This window comes from Danio rerio, chromosome 20 (assembly GCF_052040795.2).
Source record: "Danio rerio strain M-AB ecotype USA chromosome 20, GRCz13ab, whole genome shotgun sequence".
Lineage (NCBI taxonomy): Eukaryota > Metazoa > Chordata > Actinopteri > Cypriniformes > Danionidae > Danio > Danio rerio.
The window spans coordinates 50,458,316-50,472,182 of NC_141040.1; the positions used below are offsets into that span (position 1 = coordinate 50,458,316).

Consider the following 13,867-nt stretch of genomic DNA (forward strand, 5'->3'; position numbering starts at 1 on the left):
TGATGCACTCATTCAGCCGGAGAAATAAAGTGGGTAATGATGGACACTTCACTTTTTTTAAATTAACAAATACAGAATTATACAGTACTATACACAAAAATACATGTCTTAGTGTATATATATATATATATATATATATATATATATATATATATATATATATATAAATAAAAATAAAAAATCTTCTTTGCTTTTTTATTGACAATGTTTTCCAAACTTGTGCAGTAGTCCTTAGTCTCTTGAAGGAAATGAACAAAACTTGGCTTTGATCTAGTCCATTTTTTATGTATATGAAACTTTCCCAAAATAATAAAAAGTTGTACTAGAAAGGTAATTTTTTTACATGTATTAACATAATAAAAGCAAATATCGAATTTGTTTAACTTGAATACAATATTTGCTTTCTTTCTTAAAAAATTCTCCACATCCACCCACAAAATCCTTGTGTATATACAATCACAAAACATGTGGACAATAGATTCCTTTTCCATGCAACAAAAATCACAGGATTAATCAATATCTAAATTAAATCTCTCTAAGACCTCTTTAGCTGGATATATACTCTATATTTTAAATGTAACTTCTTTTACTTTGTTATTTATACAATATATTTCACAAAAACGCCAATCTTTTTTCCAATTTATATTTATGATTACATTGGTCCATTTTAAATTATTATATATAACTGTATCGCCTGTTATAATATTTCTAATATATTTATAAGTATAACTTTGTTTAATACTAGTAATATCTCCTAAAAAAGGTTCTCTTTAACATATTTTCCTTCTAAAGATTTATGATGGAAACTTCACGCACTCAACGACCGCAGGTTTGCTTACGTGGCGGAAGGGGCGGAGCTATCGGGTGCACTTGTTGGATAACTTTATTTATTTTGGATGGTGAAAGAAAAATTCTCCTATGAGAGTGATTACAGCGCCTCCCGATGGTGAATGCGGTTATACTCACGGCAGGTATTATTTGATAATTCAGTCATTTATTTCACTGATTTGGCAACCGCCAAATATCATCAGGGAAACTGTTTGAATTTCCGCTTAGTAAAAAAATTTGTGAGCCATTTTGGACGACACTACATCCATATACTATCCTGTTGAGTGTGTAAGTGCATAAGTGCATAGTGCATGCGTGCATAGTGGATAGTGTGCCATTTGGGATGCAGCTTTTATTTATTTTGGATGGTGAAAGCCAAATTCTCCTACGAGAGTGATTAGCGCCTCCGGATGGCGAATGCGGTCAAAGAGCTTAGAATGACCAAGAGGCGACACTCTAGTGTAATTTGGAAAACAGCCACTAGAGAGCGCGGTGGTCATTATGGAATGAAAACTCCAATAGAACAACAGCATATTATAAGTTTGTAAAATAAACTATTAAAATTGCTGAGGATTATGATACCAAATGTTGTATTGTCTTCTTTCAGGTTGTATCTCGGCTTTAATGCGCTTTTAAAATAAATGAATAAAAAACAACGCAGCTGCTTGCCATCGCGACAGTAATAAATCCAATGGACAGCCGATCGCTTTCACTCCAAAATGGCGGAATCCGGGGCTGTTGCTGGGCGCTGCTGTTGCAATGAAACGTTCTATTGAGTGTCGCCTCTTGGTCATTCTAAGCTCTTTGATGCGGTTATACTCACACCAGGTATTATTTGATAGTTTGGTCATTTATTTCACTGATTTTGAGACCATCAAAGGTCATTAGAGATACCGTTTAAATTTCCACTAAGTAAAAAAACATTAGTGCTCCATTTGGGACGACACTACATACATACTATGCTGTTGAGTGTGTAAGTGCATAAGTACATAGTGCATGAGTGCATAGTGTATAGTGTGCCATTTGGGACGCAGCTTGTGTACGTAAATGTATAATTACTAAAATTGTCGTGCACAAGGCAATGACATCAGCAGAGAAATAATCATTATTCTGCTTTACTGAATGTGAAGAGGGTGCCATGTTGGCTCAGTGGTTAGCACTGTGGCCTCACAGCGAGAAGGTCACTGGTTGGAGTCCCGCCTGAGTCAGTTGGCATTTCTGTGTGGAGTTTGCATGTTCTCTCGTGTTGGAGTGGCTTTCCTCCGAGTGCTTCGGTTTCCACAACAGTCTAAAGACATGCGCTCTGAATGATTGAATGTATGAAAGTAAGGGTTGTGTTATATAAAAATGCCTTATTACTGAAGGAGTACAGTAAAAACTGACACTTCTGTGTTTTTAAAGTTTAACTTTTATTAAATATAATGAAATAATTAAACGTTAAAAAAAGCTTCACATGCAGAGTTTCCTCTGAATATATAACAAGGCAAATACATTCCTCATTCTTATAAATGTAATGAATAGGAAGTCTCCTAGATGAGGATATGCTGTGGTAAATGTATTTAAATAACACTGTTATCAGCTTAAAAAGGAAAGATTATATACACATTTCATCCATTTATTCAAAGAAAACTGCTTTTGGAGGGAACTAATAATGCAATATTATACAAGTGGGTTACTAAGTGCAAGTTTTTAAAAGTGATACCTTTATTTTTTCTGTGTAAACTATCATGATGTGACCAGGAATTGCTTTAACAGTGTTGTTACAGTTTAAAAAACTTCACAAAACACAAGGAATATCGGTAACACTTTACAATAACAATACATGAATGATGATGTGGATCCTCCCCAAACCCTCTTGTAATTCACACTATTGATGTTTCCTAATTCTGGGTTGCAACTGGAAGGGCATCCGCCACATAAAAACATTTGTCAGAGTAATTGACCCCGGATTAATAAAGGGACTAAGCCGACAAGAAAATGAATGAATGAATTTAAGAAAGCTGATATTAAAGAAAGCCATTATTAAACTATTAAAGAGCTGACCACCCTTATACATCTTGTTTTGATGTCCTTCAGAGGGGATCAAGCATTAATTAGGGGGGTCAATCCTCCCCAAACCACCTTGTAATTCACACTATAGATGTTTCCTAATTCTGGGATGTGAATGGAAGGGCATCCGCCACATAAAAACATATGCCAGAGTAATTGGTGGTTCATTCTGCTGTGGCGACCCCTGATTGATCAGGGACTAAGCCGAAGGATAGTGAGTATTAAATGGAGCAATCAATGGCAATTCAGAACCTTTAAGAGAGTAAAATCCAATAAAATAGACACATATTACCAAGAACTGGCTCAGTGAGCTGCATACCATAACAAATCCACAGATAACAGCATCATTCCAGACTTTCTTTAACAGGAGGATGTGATATAAGACTAGTTTTCTGTTTGTTCATGTGACATTCAGCATGAAACCCTTGAATGAAACGTCTGCCATACTGAAAACCAGTCTTGTTTTATAGGCCTGCATTACACACTGAGTGAAACAGTCACACTTTCATTTTTATATCAAGACAATATTATGAATACATGTATAATATATAATGTGTAACTTTAACAGATTGATTAATTCATTTTCCTTTGGCTTAGTCCGTTTATTCATGAGGGGTCGCCACAGCGGAATGAACCGCCTGCTTTAACAGATTGCTTGGAATGAATATAATGACACACTGTTAGTGCCGCTATAGTGTACATTAGTATGGAAAGTATGTTTCTGTGAACGCAGTCCTGCACTCATCCACCTGTATAGCCTTACAACATTATTAACAGCCTTTCCTGACATTTACAAATGGTTTCCTGTGGCCTCACAGGGTGAAGTGGAGATGCTTTCTGCATGTCAAATGGTAAGCATACTAAAACATGGAGATGTAAACAGTATGTGAAGAATTACAGTATTGACAACTTTATTTGATATATTGTAAATGAATCCACTTGTTATTAGACTATACGATTATCCCAAACCTTTCTAAACAAGTTGATCTCTCAGCTGAATGTTCTTCTCCCCTGATGCTGCTGAAAGAGTCAACATGTCGAGTGTATAAAAGGCAGTGTGAGTTGTGGCACATCTTTAACAGTGAATGTGTTTCAGTGAGGATCCATTCACAGCTGGTGGAGAGACACACACAGTCGAGTCTTTATCTGTGGATTTGCACATATTAAACTTCATATGAGGAAAGTCGCAGGAAACCATACTCACCCAATGCTTCACAATGAATCTTACAGCAGTGAACCAAACTGATATGTGCGAGGACTACTCGTGTCCAGAGAGATCTGTTTCTTTATCTGTCTATGTGATTCTGTATGTGGCCGCAGCAGCTGTGGCTCTTCTGACCGTGTGTGGAAACCTGCTGGTCATCATCTCTGTTAGTCACTTCAAGCAGCTCCACACACCTGCCAACATCCTCATCCTCTCTTTGGCTGCGTCTGATCTGCTGGTGGGAGTGTTTGTGATACCACTTCATTTGTCTTTGCTCATTGAATCATGCTGGATCTCTGGTCCGTTCATGTGCTCGATTTTTAAATTTGTGAATTATCAAGCAACAAGTGTTTCTGTTCACACTGTGGCTTTAATAGCTGTCGATCGCTTCTTGGCTTTGAGTTTTCCCTTTTTTTACTCTGAGAAAATCTCACTGACTGTGGTCTGTACAGCAGCTTTACTAAACTGGCTGTTTTCATTCATTTATAACTTCACTCTTCTGTATGTTAATGAAAACTTTACAGTTGTTGTGTGTCCAGCAGTGTGTGTTTATCATCTTGATGGGATTTCATGTATTGTTGATCTCCTGATTGCGTTTGTAATGCCATGTATACTCATTATAATATTATACACTCATGTTTTTGTCATTGCTAAGAAACATGCGACTGCTATAAGAGCCCTTCAGGTTCACAACAGCACAGAATCCTCTAAGAACAAAATCAGCGACAAATCAGAGAGAAAAGCTGCGATGCTGCTGGGGATTCTGGTCTTTGTGTTTCTCTTCTGTTTGCTGCCGTATTATATTACAGCTTTAGTGATACCATATGGCAGTGTTATATATTATGTCATAGATCTTGCTGTAATATTTTTCTTCCTCAACTCCACCATTAATCCCATCATTTACGCTTTATTCTATTCCTGGTTTAAGAAAAGCTTAAAATTAATTTTCACATTTAAAGTTTTTCATAAAGACTCCTCGCTGATGAATGTGATGTAGGTCATTTAATGTGAGACAGAATTCTTCCTACTTTTCATTGCTGTAAGGTGAATTTGCCTACAGGTTATGCTTTTTTGCATTATTTTATGCTGCAGAATATAAGAAAAAAGGATTTTTGCTTTTGTGTTATACACTTAAAAACTCACTTGTTTTGTTTAATAGATAAAATTGTTGAACAGTGTTTTCATTAGAATAAATGATCATATATTTATCATATATACATTATTACATGTGTAAAAAAGATGAATGAGCCTCATATAAAAAGTACCATTTGCCTTTTTTACATTTCTGCATAAGATAAATGTGAAAATGAATGTTCTGTGTCATTACTGGAAATAAAATGCAGTATTTGTGCCATTTTGTTTTGCTTTGTAGTGAAAACTCACCAGTAATTAGAGATTAATGAAGTCTAATGCACTTTAATGTATAATTACTCAATGTCATGCACAAGGCAATGATGTCAGCAGAGAAATATCATTATTCTGCTTTACTGAAAGCAAAGGTGTCATACAAAAATACCTTATTGCTAAACGAGGACAGTAAAAAGTGACTCTTCTATGTTTCTAAAGTTAAAGTAAACAATTAGGTAATAGGTAGTGCTGTCGCCTCACAGCAAAAAGGTTGCAGGGTTGAGCCTCGGCTGGGTCAGTTGGCATTTCTGTGTGGAGTTTGCATGTTCACCCTGCATTCGCATGGGTTTCCTCCGGGTGTTAATGAATGTGTATGGATGTTTCCCAGTGATGGGTTGCAGTTGGAAGGCCATCCGCTACGTAAAACATATGCTGGATAAGTTGGCGGTTCATTCTGCTGTGGTGACCCCAGATTAATAAAGGGACTAAGCCAAAAAGAAAATGAATAAATGAATGAATGAACGAATGAACGAAGACTCCAGAGTGATGCAAAAAAAATGACTTTGAATAATTGTTTAAGTCAATGGTTCTCAAACTGTGGTACGTGTAACACTAGTGGTACTTGGGCTTCAAATCAAATATGTCAAATGTACATGCTCTGGTACATATATTTCAAAATTTATCAAAAATGATTTATATATAAATATGACATATAATAATATTCATTATATGACATATAGCCTATTTCTAAGGTCCAGGCAACATTTTCAGGTGTTGATGAATTGGCTGCTATATGCTAATACTTTACATTTAAGTACAGCACTTTTCTTTTTACCTTAAGCACATTTTAATCTAAATGTTGACGTTTTTAGTTTGTTTTTTTACATATAAGCACAGTACAGGGTTAACGTTCATACTATTTATGTTTAATGTGGCTGACAATAATAAATATTCTTAATAAGAGGAATTAATCTGCCACGTTTTATACAGAGCTGTAGCTGCTTTGCTGGGCTTACTACGCTACTGTATTTCAGTACTGCTCATTATGGCGGAACTTGGAGAGACAAATTTTTTTTGAGGTGGTACTTGATGAAAAAAGTTTGAGGACCACTGGTTTAAGTATAGTTTGTGATGCATGTTAAAGTGTGCCCTTTAAAAAGTACAAGTGGCCTCTGCCCTGCCCTTCCAATTACTGTGGTCTAGAACCGCCACTGCTGAAAAGGGTGAAAGAAAAGATCACATCTTTCTGCATTATTAACTGCATTTTGAGGGAACTAATAATGCAATATTGTTTTTGCATTGAATAACGGCTACCTTAATTACTTGTTAGTACATGATTGTTTGTTAATTAGTGAATTAAGTACCACATTAGTTCATGCTTTAACCATCATGAACTCATCATGATACGTTAATATATAATTATATCGTGACTACTTGGAGGGGCACATCATCATTAACCCATTCTTAACTATTCATGGGCCACGCGGTGGCAAAATGGGTAGCACTGTCACCTAACAGCAAGAAAGTTGCAGGTTCAAGCCTCAGCTGGGTCAGTTGGCCTTTCTGTCCGAAGACATGTGCTATAAGTGAATTGGGTAGGCTAAATTGTCTGTACACTATGTGTGTGAAGGAGAGTGTATGGGTGTTTTCTAATGATGGGTTGCAGCTGGAAGGGCATTCACTGTGTAATATATATGCTGGGTAAGTTGGCGGTTCATTCCACTGTGGCGACCCCAGATTAATAAAGGGACTAGGCCGAAAAGAACTACTCGTGAACTTATGCATGTTCGTCTAGTACAGTGGTTCTCAAACTTTTTTCACCAAGTATCACCTCAGAAAAAAATGGTCTCTCCAAGTACCACCATAATGACCAGTATTAAAATAAAGTAGCACAGTTGGCCAAATTAAGCACCTACAGCACAGCGCAGCTCAAAAATGAGGCAGAGTCATATTCATATTTAAACAATTTTTGATGCATTTCAAAATATATGTTGCATGTACATATGACGTGATTAAATGCAACACAGTGGTATGAACCGTTTGGGGGGGGGGGGGGGGGAATTGTATATTTATATTATATATTTTTAATTATTAATAATTAGGAAAGTGGGCAAAGCAGTGGCGCAGTAGGTAGTGCTGTCGCCTAACAGCAAAAAGGACGCTGGGTCGAGCCTCGGCTCAGTTGGCATTTCTGTGTGAAGTTTGCATGTTCTCCCTGCGTACGCATGGGTTTCCTCCGGGTGCTCCGGTTTCCCCCACAGTCCAAAGACATGCGGTACAGGTGAACTGGGTAGGCTAAATTGTCCATAGTGTTTGAGTGTGTGTGTGGATGTTTCCCAGAGATGGGTTGTGGCTGGAAGGGCATCCGCTGCGTAAAAACTTGTTCGATAAGTTGGCGGTTCATTCCACTGTGGTGACCCCGGATTAATAAAGGGACTAAGCCGACAAGAAAATGAATGAATGAATTTAAGAAAGCTGATATTAAAGAAAGCCATTATTAAACTATTAAAGAGCTGACCACACTTATACATCTTGTTCTGATGTCCTTCAGAGGGGATCAAGCATTAATTAGGGGGGTCAATCCTCCCCAAACCCCCTTGTAATTCACACTATGGATGTTTCCTAATTCTGGGTTGCAACTGGAAGGGCATCCGCCACATAAAAACATATGCCAGAGTAATCGGTGGTTCATTCTGCTGTGGCGACCCCTGATTGATCAGGGACTAAGCCGAAGGATAGTGAGTATTAAATGGAGCAATCAATGGCAATTCAGAACCTTTAAGAGTGTAAAATACAATAAAATTAACACATATTACCAAGAACTGGCTCAGTGAGCTGCACACCATAACAAATCCACAGATAACAGCATCATTCCAGACTTTCTTTAACAGGAGGATGTGATAATAAGACTAGTTTTCTGTTTGTTCATGTGACATTCAGCATAAAACCTTTTAATGCAACGTTTGCCATACTGAAAACCAGTCTTGTTTTATAGGCCTGCATTACACACTGAGTGAAACAGTCACACTTTCATTTTTATATCAAGACAATATTATGAATACATGTATAATATATAATGTGTAACTTTAACAGACTGATTAATTCATTTTCCTTTAGCTTAGTCCGTTTATTCATGAGGGGTCGCCACAGCGGAATGAACCGCCTGCTTTAACAGATTGCTTGGAATGAATATAATGACACACTGTTAGTGCCGCTATAGTGTACATTAGTATGGAAAGTATGTTTCTGTGAACGCAGTCCTGTACTCATCCACCTGTATAGCCTTACAACATTATTAACAGCCTTTCCTGACATTTACAAATGGTTTCCTGTGGCCTCACAGGATGAAGTGGAGATGCTTTCTGCATGTCAAATGGTAAGTATACTAAAACATGGAGATGTAAACAGTATGTGAAGAATTACAGTATTGACAACTTTATATGATATATTGTAAATGAATCCACTTGTTATTAGACTTTAAGATTATCTCAAACCTTTCTAAACAAGTTGATCTCTCAGCTGAATGTTCTTCTCCCCTGATGCTGCTGAAAGAGTCAACATGTCGAGTGTATAAAAGGCAGTGTGAGCTGTAGCACATCTTTAACAGTGAATGTGTTTCAGTGAGGAGCCGTTCACAGCTGGTGAAGACACATTACAGTAGTGTCTTTAGGAATCTTTATCTGTTGTTTTGCACATATTAAACTTCATGAGGAAAGTCACAGGAAACCATACTCTCCCAATGCTTCACAATGAATCTTACAGCAGTGAACCAAACTGATATGTGCGAAGACTACTCGTGTCCAGAGAGATCTGTTTCTTTATCTGTCTATGTGATTCTGTATGTGGCCGCAGCAGCTGTGGCTCTTCTGACCGTGTGTGGAAACCTGCTGGTCATCATCTCTGTTAGTCACTTCAAGCAGCTCCACACACCTGCCAACATCCTCATCCTCTCTTTGGCTGCGTCTGATTTTCTCACTGGAGTGTTTGTGATACCACTTCATTTGTCTTTGGTCATTGAATCATGCTGGACTTCTGGATCAGTCATGTGCTTGGTTTTAAAAGTTGTCGATTTTCAAGCAACAAGTGTTTCTGTTCACACTGTGTCTTTAATAGCTGTCGATCGCTTCTTGGCTTTGAGTTTTCCCTTTTTTTACTCTGAGAAAATCTCACTGACTGTGGTCTGTACAGCAACTCTGCTAAACTGGTTGTTTTCACTCATTTATAACTTCACTCTTCTGTATGTTAATGGAAACTTCACTGATGTTGTGCGTCCAGCAGTGTGTTTTGCCATTACAGATGAGATTTCATCAATCATTGATCTCCTGATTGTGTTTGTAATGCCATGTACGCTCATTATAATATTATACACTCATGTTTTTGTCATTGCTAAGAAACATGCGACTGCTATAAGAGCCCTTCAGGTTCACAACAGCACAGAATCCTCTAAGAACAAAATCAGCGACAAATCAGAGAGAAAAGCTGCGATGCTGCTGGGGATTCTGGTCTTTGTGTTTCTCCTCTGTTTGCTGCCGTATTATATTACAGCTTTAGCGATACCATACAATAGTGAAAACACACTTCAAATCAGAGATGTTGCTGGGATATTTTTCTTCCTGAACTCTACCATTAATCCCATCATTTACGCTTTATTCTATTCCTGGTTTCAAAAAAGCATCAAATTAATTTTCACATTTAAAGTCTTTCATAAAGACTCCTCTCTGATGAATGTGATGTAAGTCACACAATTTAAAAGAAATGCTCATTTTCAAAATGCATGCATTGTTATGTTTTGCTATGTACATTACAAGAAACATTACCATGAAGGCATAAATATTGTTTTAATTTCATGCCAATGTATTGTTTATAACAAAATAAATGTAAAGAGCAAAACAGGTCAAATATGAAATGAGTTTTGAACAACAGCCATTGCAGCTGATCCATTGTTTACATTATAAATCAAGTTAATAAATTATATTTGTATAATTATCATTCATTCATTCATTTCTGGCTTAGTCCCTTTATTAATCTGGAGTCGCCATAGCGGAATGAACCGCCATCGTATCCAGTAAATGTTTTACGCAGCAGATGTCCTTCCAGCTGCAAACCATCACTGGGAAACACCCATACACACTCATTACCACACATACTCATACACTATGGTCAATTTTAGCATACCCAATTCACCTATGTCTTTGGACTTGTGTTGGAAACCCGAGCACCCAGAAGAAATACATACGAACAAGGGGAGAACATGCAAACTCCACACAGAAACGCCAACTAACCCAGCTGAGGCTCGAACCAGTGACTTCTTGCTGTGAGGTGAACGTGATACCCACTGCGCTACCGCGTTGCCCTATTTGTGTAATTAAATGTGTTAATAGTAGCCTATGGTTTTTGCTTAAATAAGCAATAAATTAAGTAGACACCCAGCCTGATCTCACGAGAAAACGAAAGTATTTTACGTTTTGCCAGTATAGTGGCTAATTCGTACGAATTCATACGAGTTCAGTCTTACGAAATAGTATGATTTTAAACAGGAGGCGTGGCACTTAACCCCACCCCTAAACCCAACCGTCATTGGATGATGAGCAAATCGTACAAAATTGTAAGAATTAGATCGTACGTATTCATACGAATTAGCCACTAAATCAAAAAGTTTTGAACTGCGATGAGATTGTGTTGAGACACCTCACATGACTTGATTTCACAAAAAGTTATGACAACAAATGTTGTGTTTCTTTATCTAATTTATTTGAAGCTCAATTTTTTGTTATATATGGTTTTACATATTGTTACATATTCATACATATTTTTAGTCAGTTTGATTAATGTAAGTTTATGTTAAGTTATGTTAAGTTGATGTGAAGTTGTAAAATTCAGTTTGATTCCGCTGAGCAATTTAAGGCAGTAAGATGTTTTTTAAAGTGCATACAATTCCAGTCAACAGCCAAGAAGTTTGGTTCAGACAAAAGGTTCCCCTAATTTTTCATTCTGCCAATGATGTAAATTCCTTCAGTCTAAAGAATACTTTTTTATTATCATTCATTTTCCTTCATCAGGGACTGTGCCACACACGGTCACTGACTGTGGTCTGTACAGCAGCTTTGCTAAACTGGTTGTTTTCATTCATTTATAACGTCACTTATCTGTATGTTAATGGAAACTTCACTGATGTTCTGTGTTTAGGAGTGTGTATTGCTATTTTTGATGGGTTTTCATGTATCATTGATCTCCTGATTGTGTTTGTAATGCCATGTACGCTCATTATAATATTATACACTCATGTTTTTGTCATTGCTAAGAAACATGCGACTGCTATAAGAGCCCTTCAGGTTCACAACAGCACAGAATCCTCTAAGAACAAAATCAGCGACAAATCAGAGAGAAAAGCTGCGATGCTGCTGGGGATTCTGGTCTTTGTGTTTCTCCTCTGTTTGCTGCCGTATTATATTACAGCTTTAGTGATACCATATGGCAGTGTTATATATATGTATGTTATAAATGTTTCTGTAATAGTTTTCTTCCTGAACTCCACCATTAATCCCATCATTTACGCTTTATTCTATTCCTGGTTTAAGAAAAGCTTAAAATTAATTTTTACATTTAAAGTTTTTCATAAAGACTCCTCTCTGATGAATGTGATGTAGGTCATTTAATGTGAGACAGAATTCTTCCAACTTTTCATTGCTGTAAGGTGAATTTGCCTACAGGTTATGCTTTTTCTGCATTATTTTATGCTGCAGAATATAAGAAAAAAGGATATTTGCGTTTGTGTTACACTTTTTAACTCACTTATTTTGTTTAATAGATAAAATTGTTCAATAATATTTTCATTCAGATGATCATATATTTATCATATACACATGTTAATAGGATAAATGAGTCTCATATAAAAAGTACCATAGGCCTTTTTTTCATATCAGCATAAAATGAATGTGAAAATTAATGTTCTGTCATTACTGGAAATAAAATGCAGTATTTGTGCCATTTTGTTTTGTAGTGAAAACTCACCGGTAATTAGAGATTAATAAAGTCTAATGCACTTTAATGTATAATTACTCAAAATGTAATGCACAGTGCAATGATGTCAGCAGAGAAATAACCATTATTCTGCTTTACTGAAAGCAAAGAAGGTGTCATACTAAAAACCCTGATTGCTGAATAAGAACAGTAAAAAGTGACACTTCTATGTTTCTAAACAATTATATCAGTGTAAATACTGTTTTTGCAGTCTACGATGTTATTATTGACAGCATTCAATCCAAATCCTATTCAATAAAATAATGTTTTTAATATCATTGTGAAATCAGATATAAGGGCTGATATTTATTACATTCTGTATTATTATGTTAATTCTCATTACACAAGGCTTTGGATTGCTGACAAGGGCCCTTTACAGCAGGTTAACAGTTTGTAAAGTTTGGCGTTGGGGCATCAGTATCGCCACATTCATCAGAAGTTAACCCCTCAAATTGACACAGGTAATAAAAAGATTAAACTTCAGTCATGTTCATGTTGTGAAACACAATCAAAATGTCCACTGTTGATGATATTAGACTTCTGTTTTCAATAGCGATTTTAACACTGTTAATATAGGAAGTCCTCTGCTATTATTATTCAGAAATTGAGTGTACATAGTTTTACGTTAAGAAATGCAGTCTTGAATTTACAAACAGTCTGCAAGTACCGGAGAACAGATGTAACACGTTGATCAAATTTAGTTTTCAGTCACACTCATGTCAAAGTAATATTCAATTTATTTAGTTTTGCCTTCATTTGTTTTTGATTTCAAACACATGGTTTTTTACAGCACATTTTTAAACATAATAGTTGAACTAATTTCTAATAATATTTCATCTTTCACAGTCAGTGCATAATATTTGACTATTATTTGATTCAGATTAAAGTGTAATTTAAAGACTTAACTAGGTTATGTTAACTTGGAAAGTTATAATAATTATTCAATAGTATCTGGATGCAGCCTTTATGATGCAAGCTGAAATTGCATCTCTCAGAGATGCAAAGTCAGACACAGTGCACTCAATGGAGCTAGTGACGTCACTGTGACGGGTTAGGAGTGGGGTTATGTGAGCCCATTCAAAAGCATTGCATGCAGCTCAGATTGCATCTGCACTGAGTCTGCAGCCCCCTCTCTAATTATTAGTCAAGTTATTGTATAACTGGTTAGTTGTGTAGACAATCAAAAAATATACAGGAATTATTTCTTGAGGAGGCTAAAAATACTGACCCTAAATAATTTTTATATATATATATATATATATATATATATATATATATATATATATATATATATATATATATATATATATATATATATATATATGTATTGAAAACTGCTTTTATTCAAGAAATAAACTATAAGAAATAAGACTTAATATGACCCCAGAATGATTATTTTGGTTTCATAGGAAATACTGT

The 13,867-nt window shown here is 36.1% G+C and overlaps 4 protein-coding genes across 4 annotated transcripts in view; all 4 read left to right on the forward strand.

The window, feature by feature from the left end:
* The window catches only part of LOC147839468 (uncharacterized), a 101,419-nt gene that overhangs the window by 73,181 nt on the left and 14,371 nt on the right, over positions 1-13,867 (forward strand). The gene's annotated exons all lie outside the window — the stretch shown is intronic.
* taar14f (trace amine associated receptor 14f) lies at positions 4,095-5,078 on the forward strand. Its single transcript, XM_087299016.1, has one exon. The coding sequence runs from the start codon at positions 4,095-4,097 to the stop codon at positions 5,076-5,078; it is 984 nt and encodes a 327-aa protein (XP_087155142.1).
* taar14d (trace amine associated receptor 14d) lies at positions 9,178-10,163 on the forward strand (the record flags this gene model as incomplete). The annotated part of the gene is given in 1 exon segment (NM_001082912.1): positions 9,178-10,163. A coding segment is annotated over 1 exon segment (986 nt), but the record flags the coding sequence as incomplete, so codon positions are not given.
* Positions 10,247-12,075, forward strand: LOC147839469 (trace amine-associated receptor 13c-like). Its single transcript, XM_087297916.1, has 2 exons — positions 10,247-10,252; positions 11,488-12,075. The coding sequence occupies exons 1-2, from the start codon at positions 10,247-10,249 to the stop codon at positions 12,073-12,075; spliced, it is 594 nt and encodes a 197-aa protein (XP_087154042.1).

What these genes read in the sequence shown, in the direction of transcription:
- taar14f (XM_087299016.1), top strand. Translation starts at nt 4,095, where the DNA reads ATGAATCTTACAGCAGTGAACCAAACTGATATGTGCGAGGACTACTCG.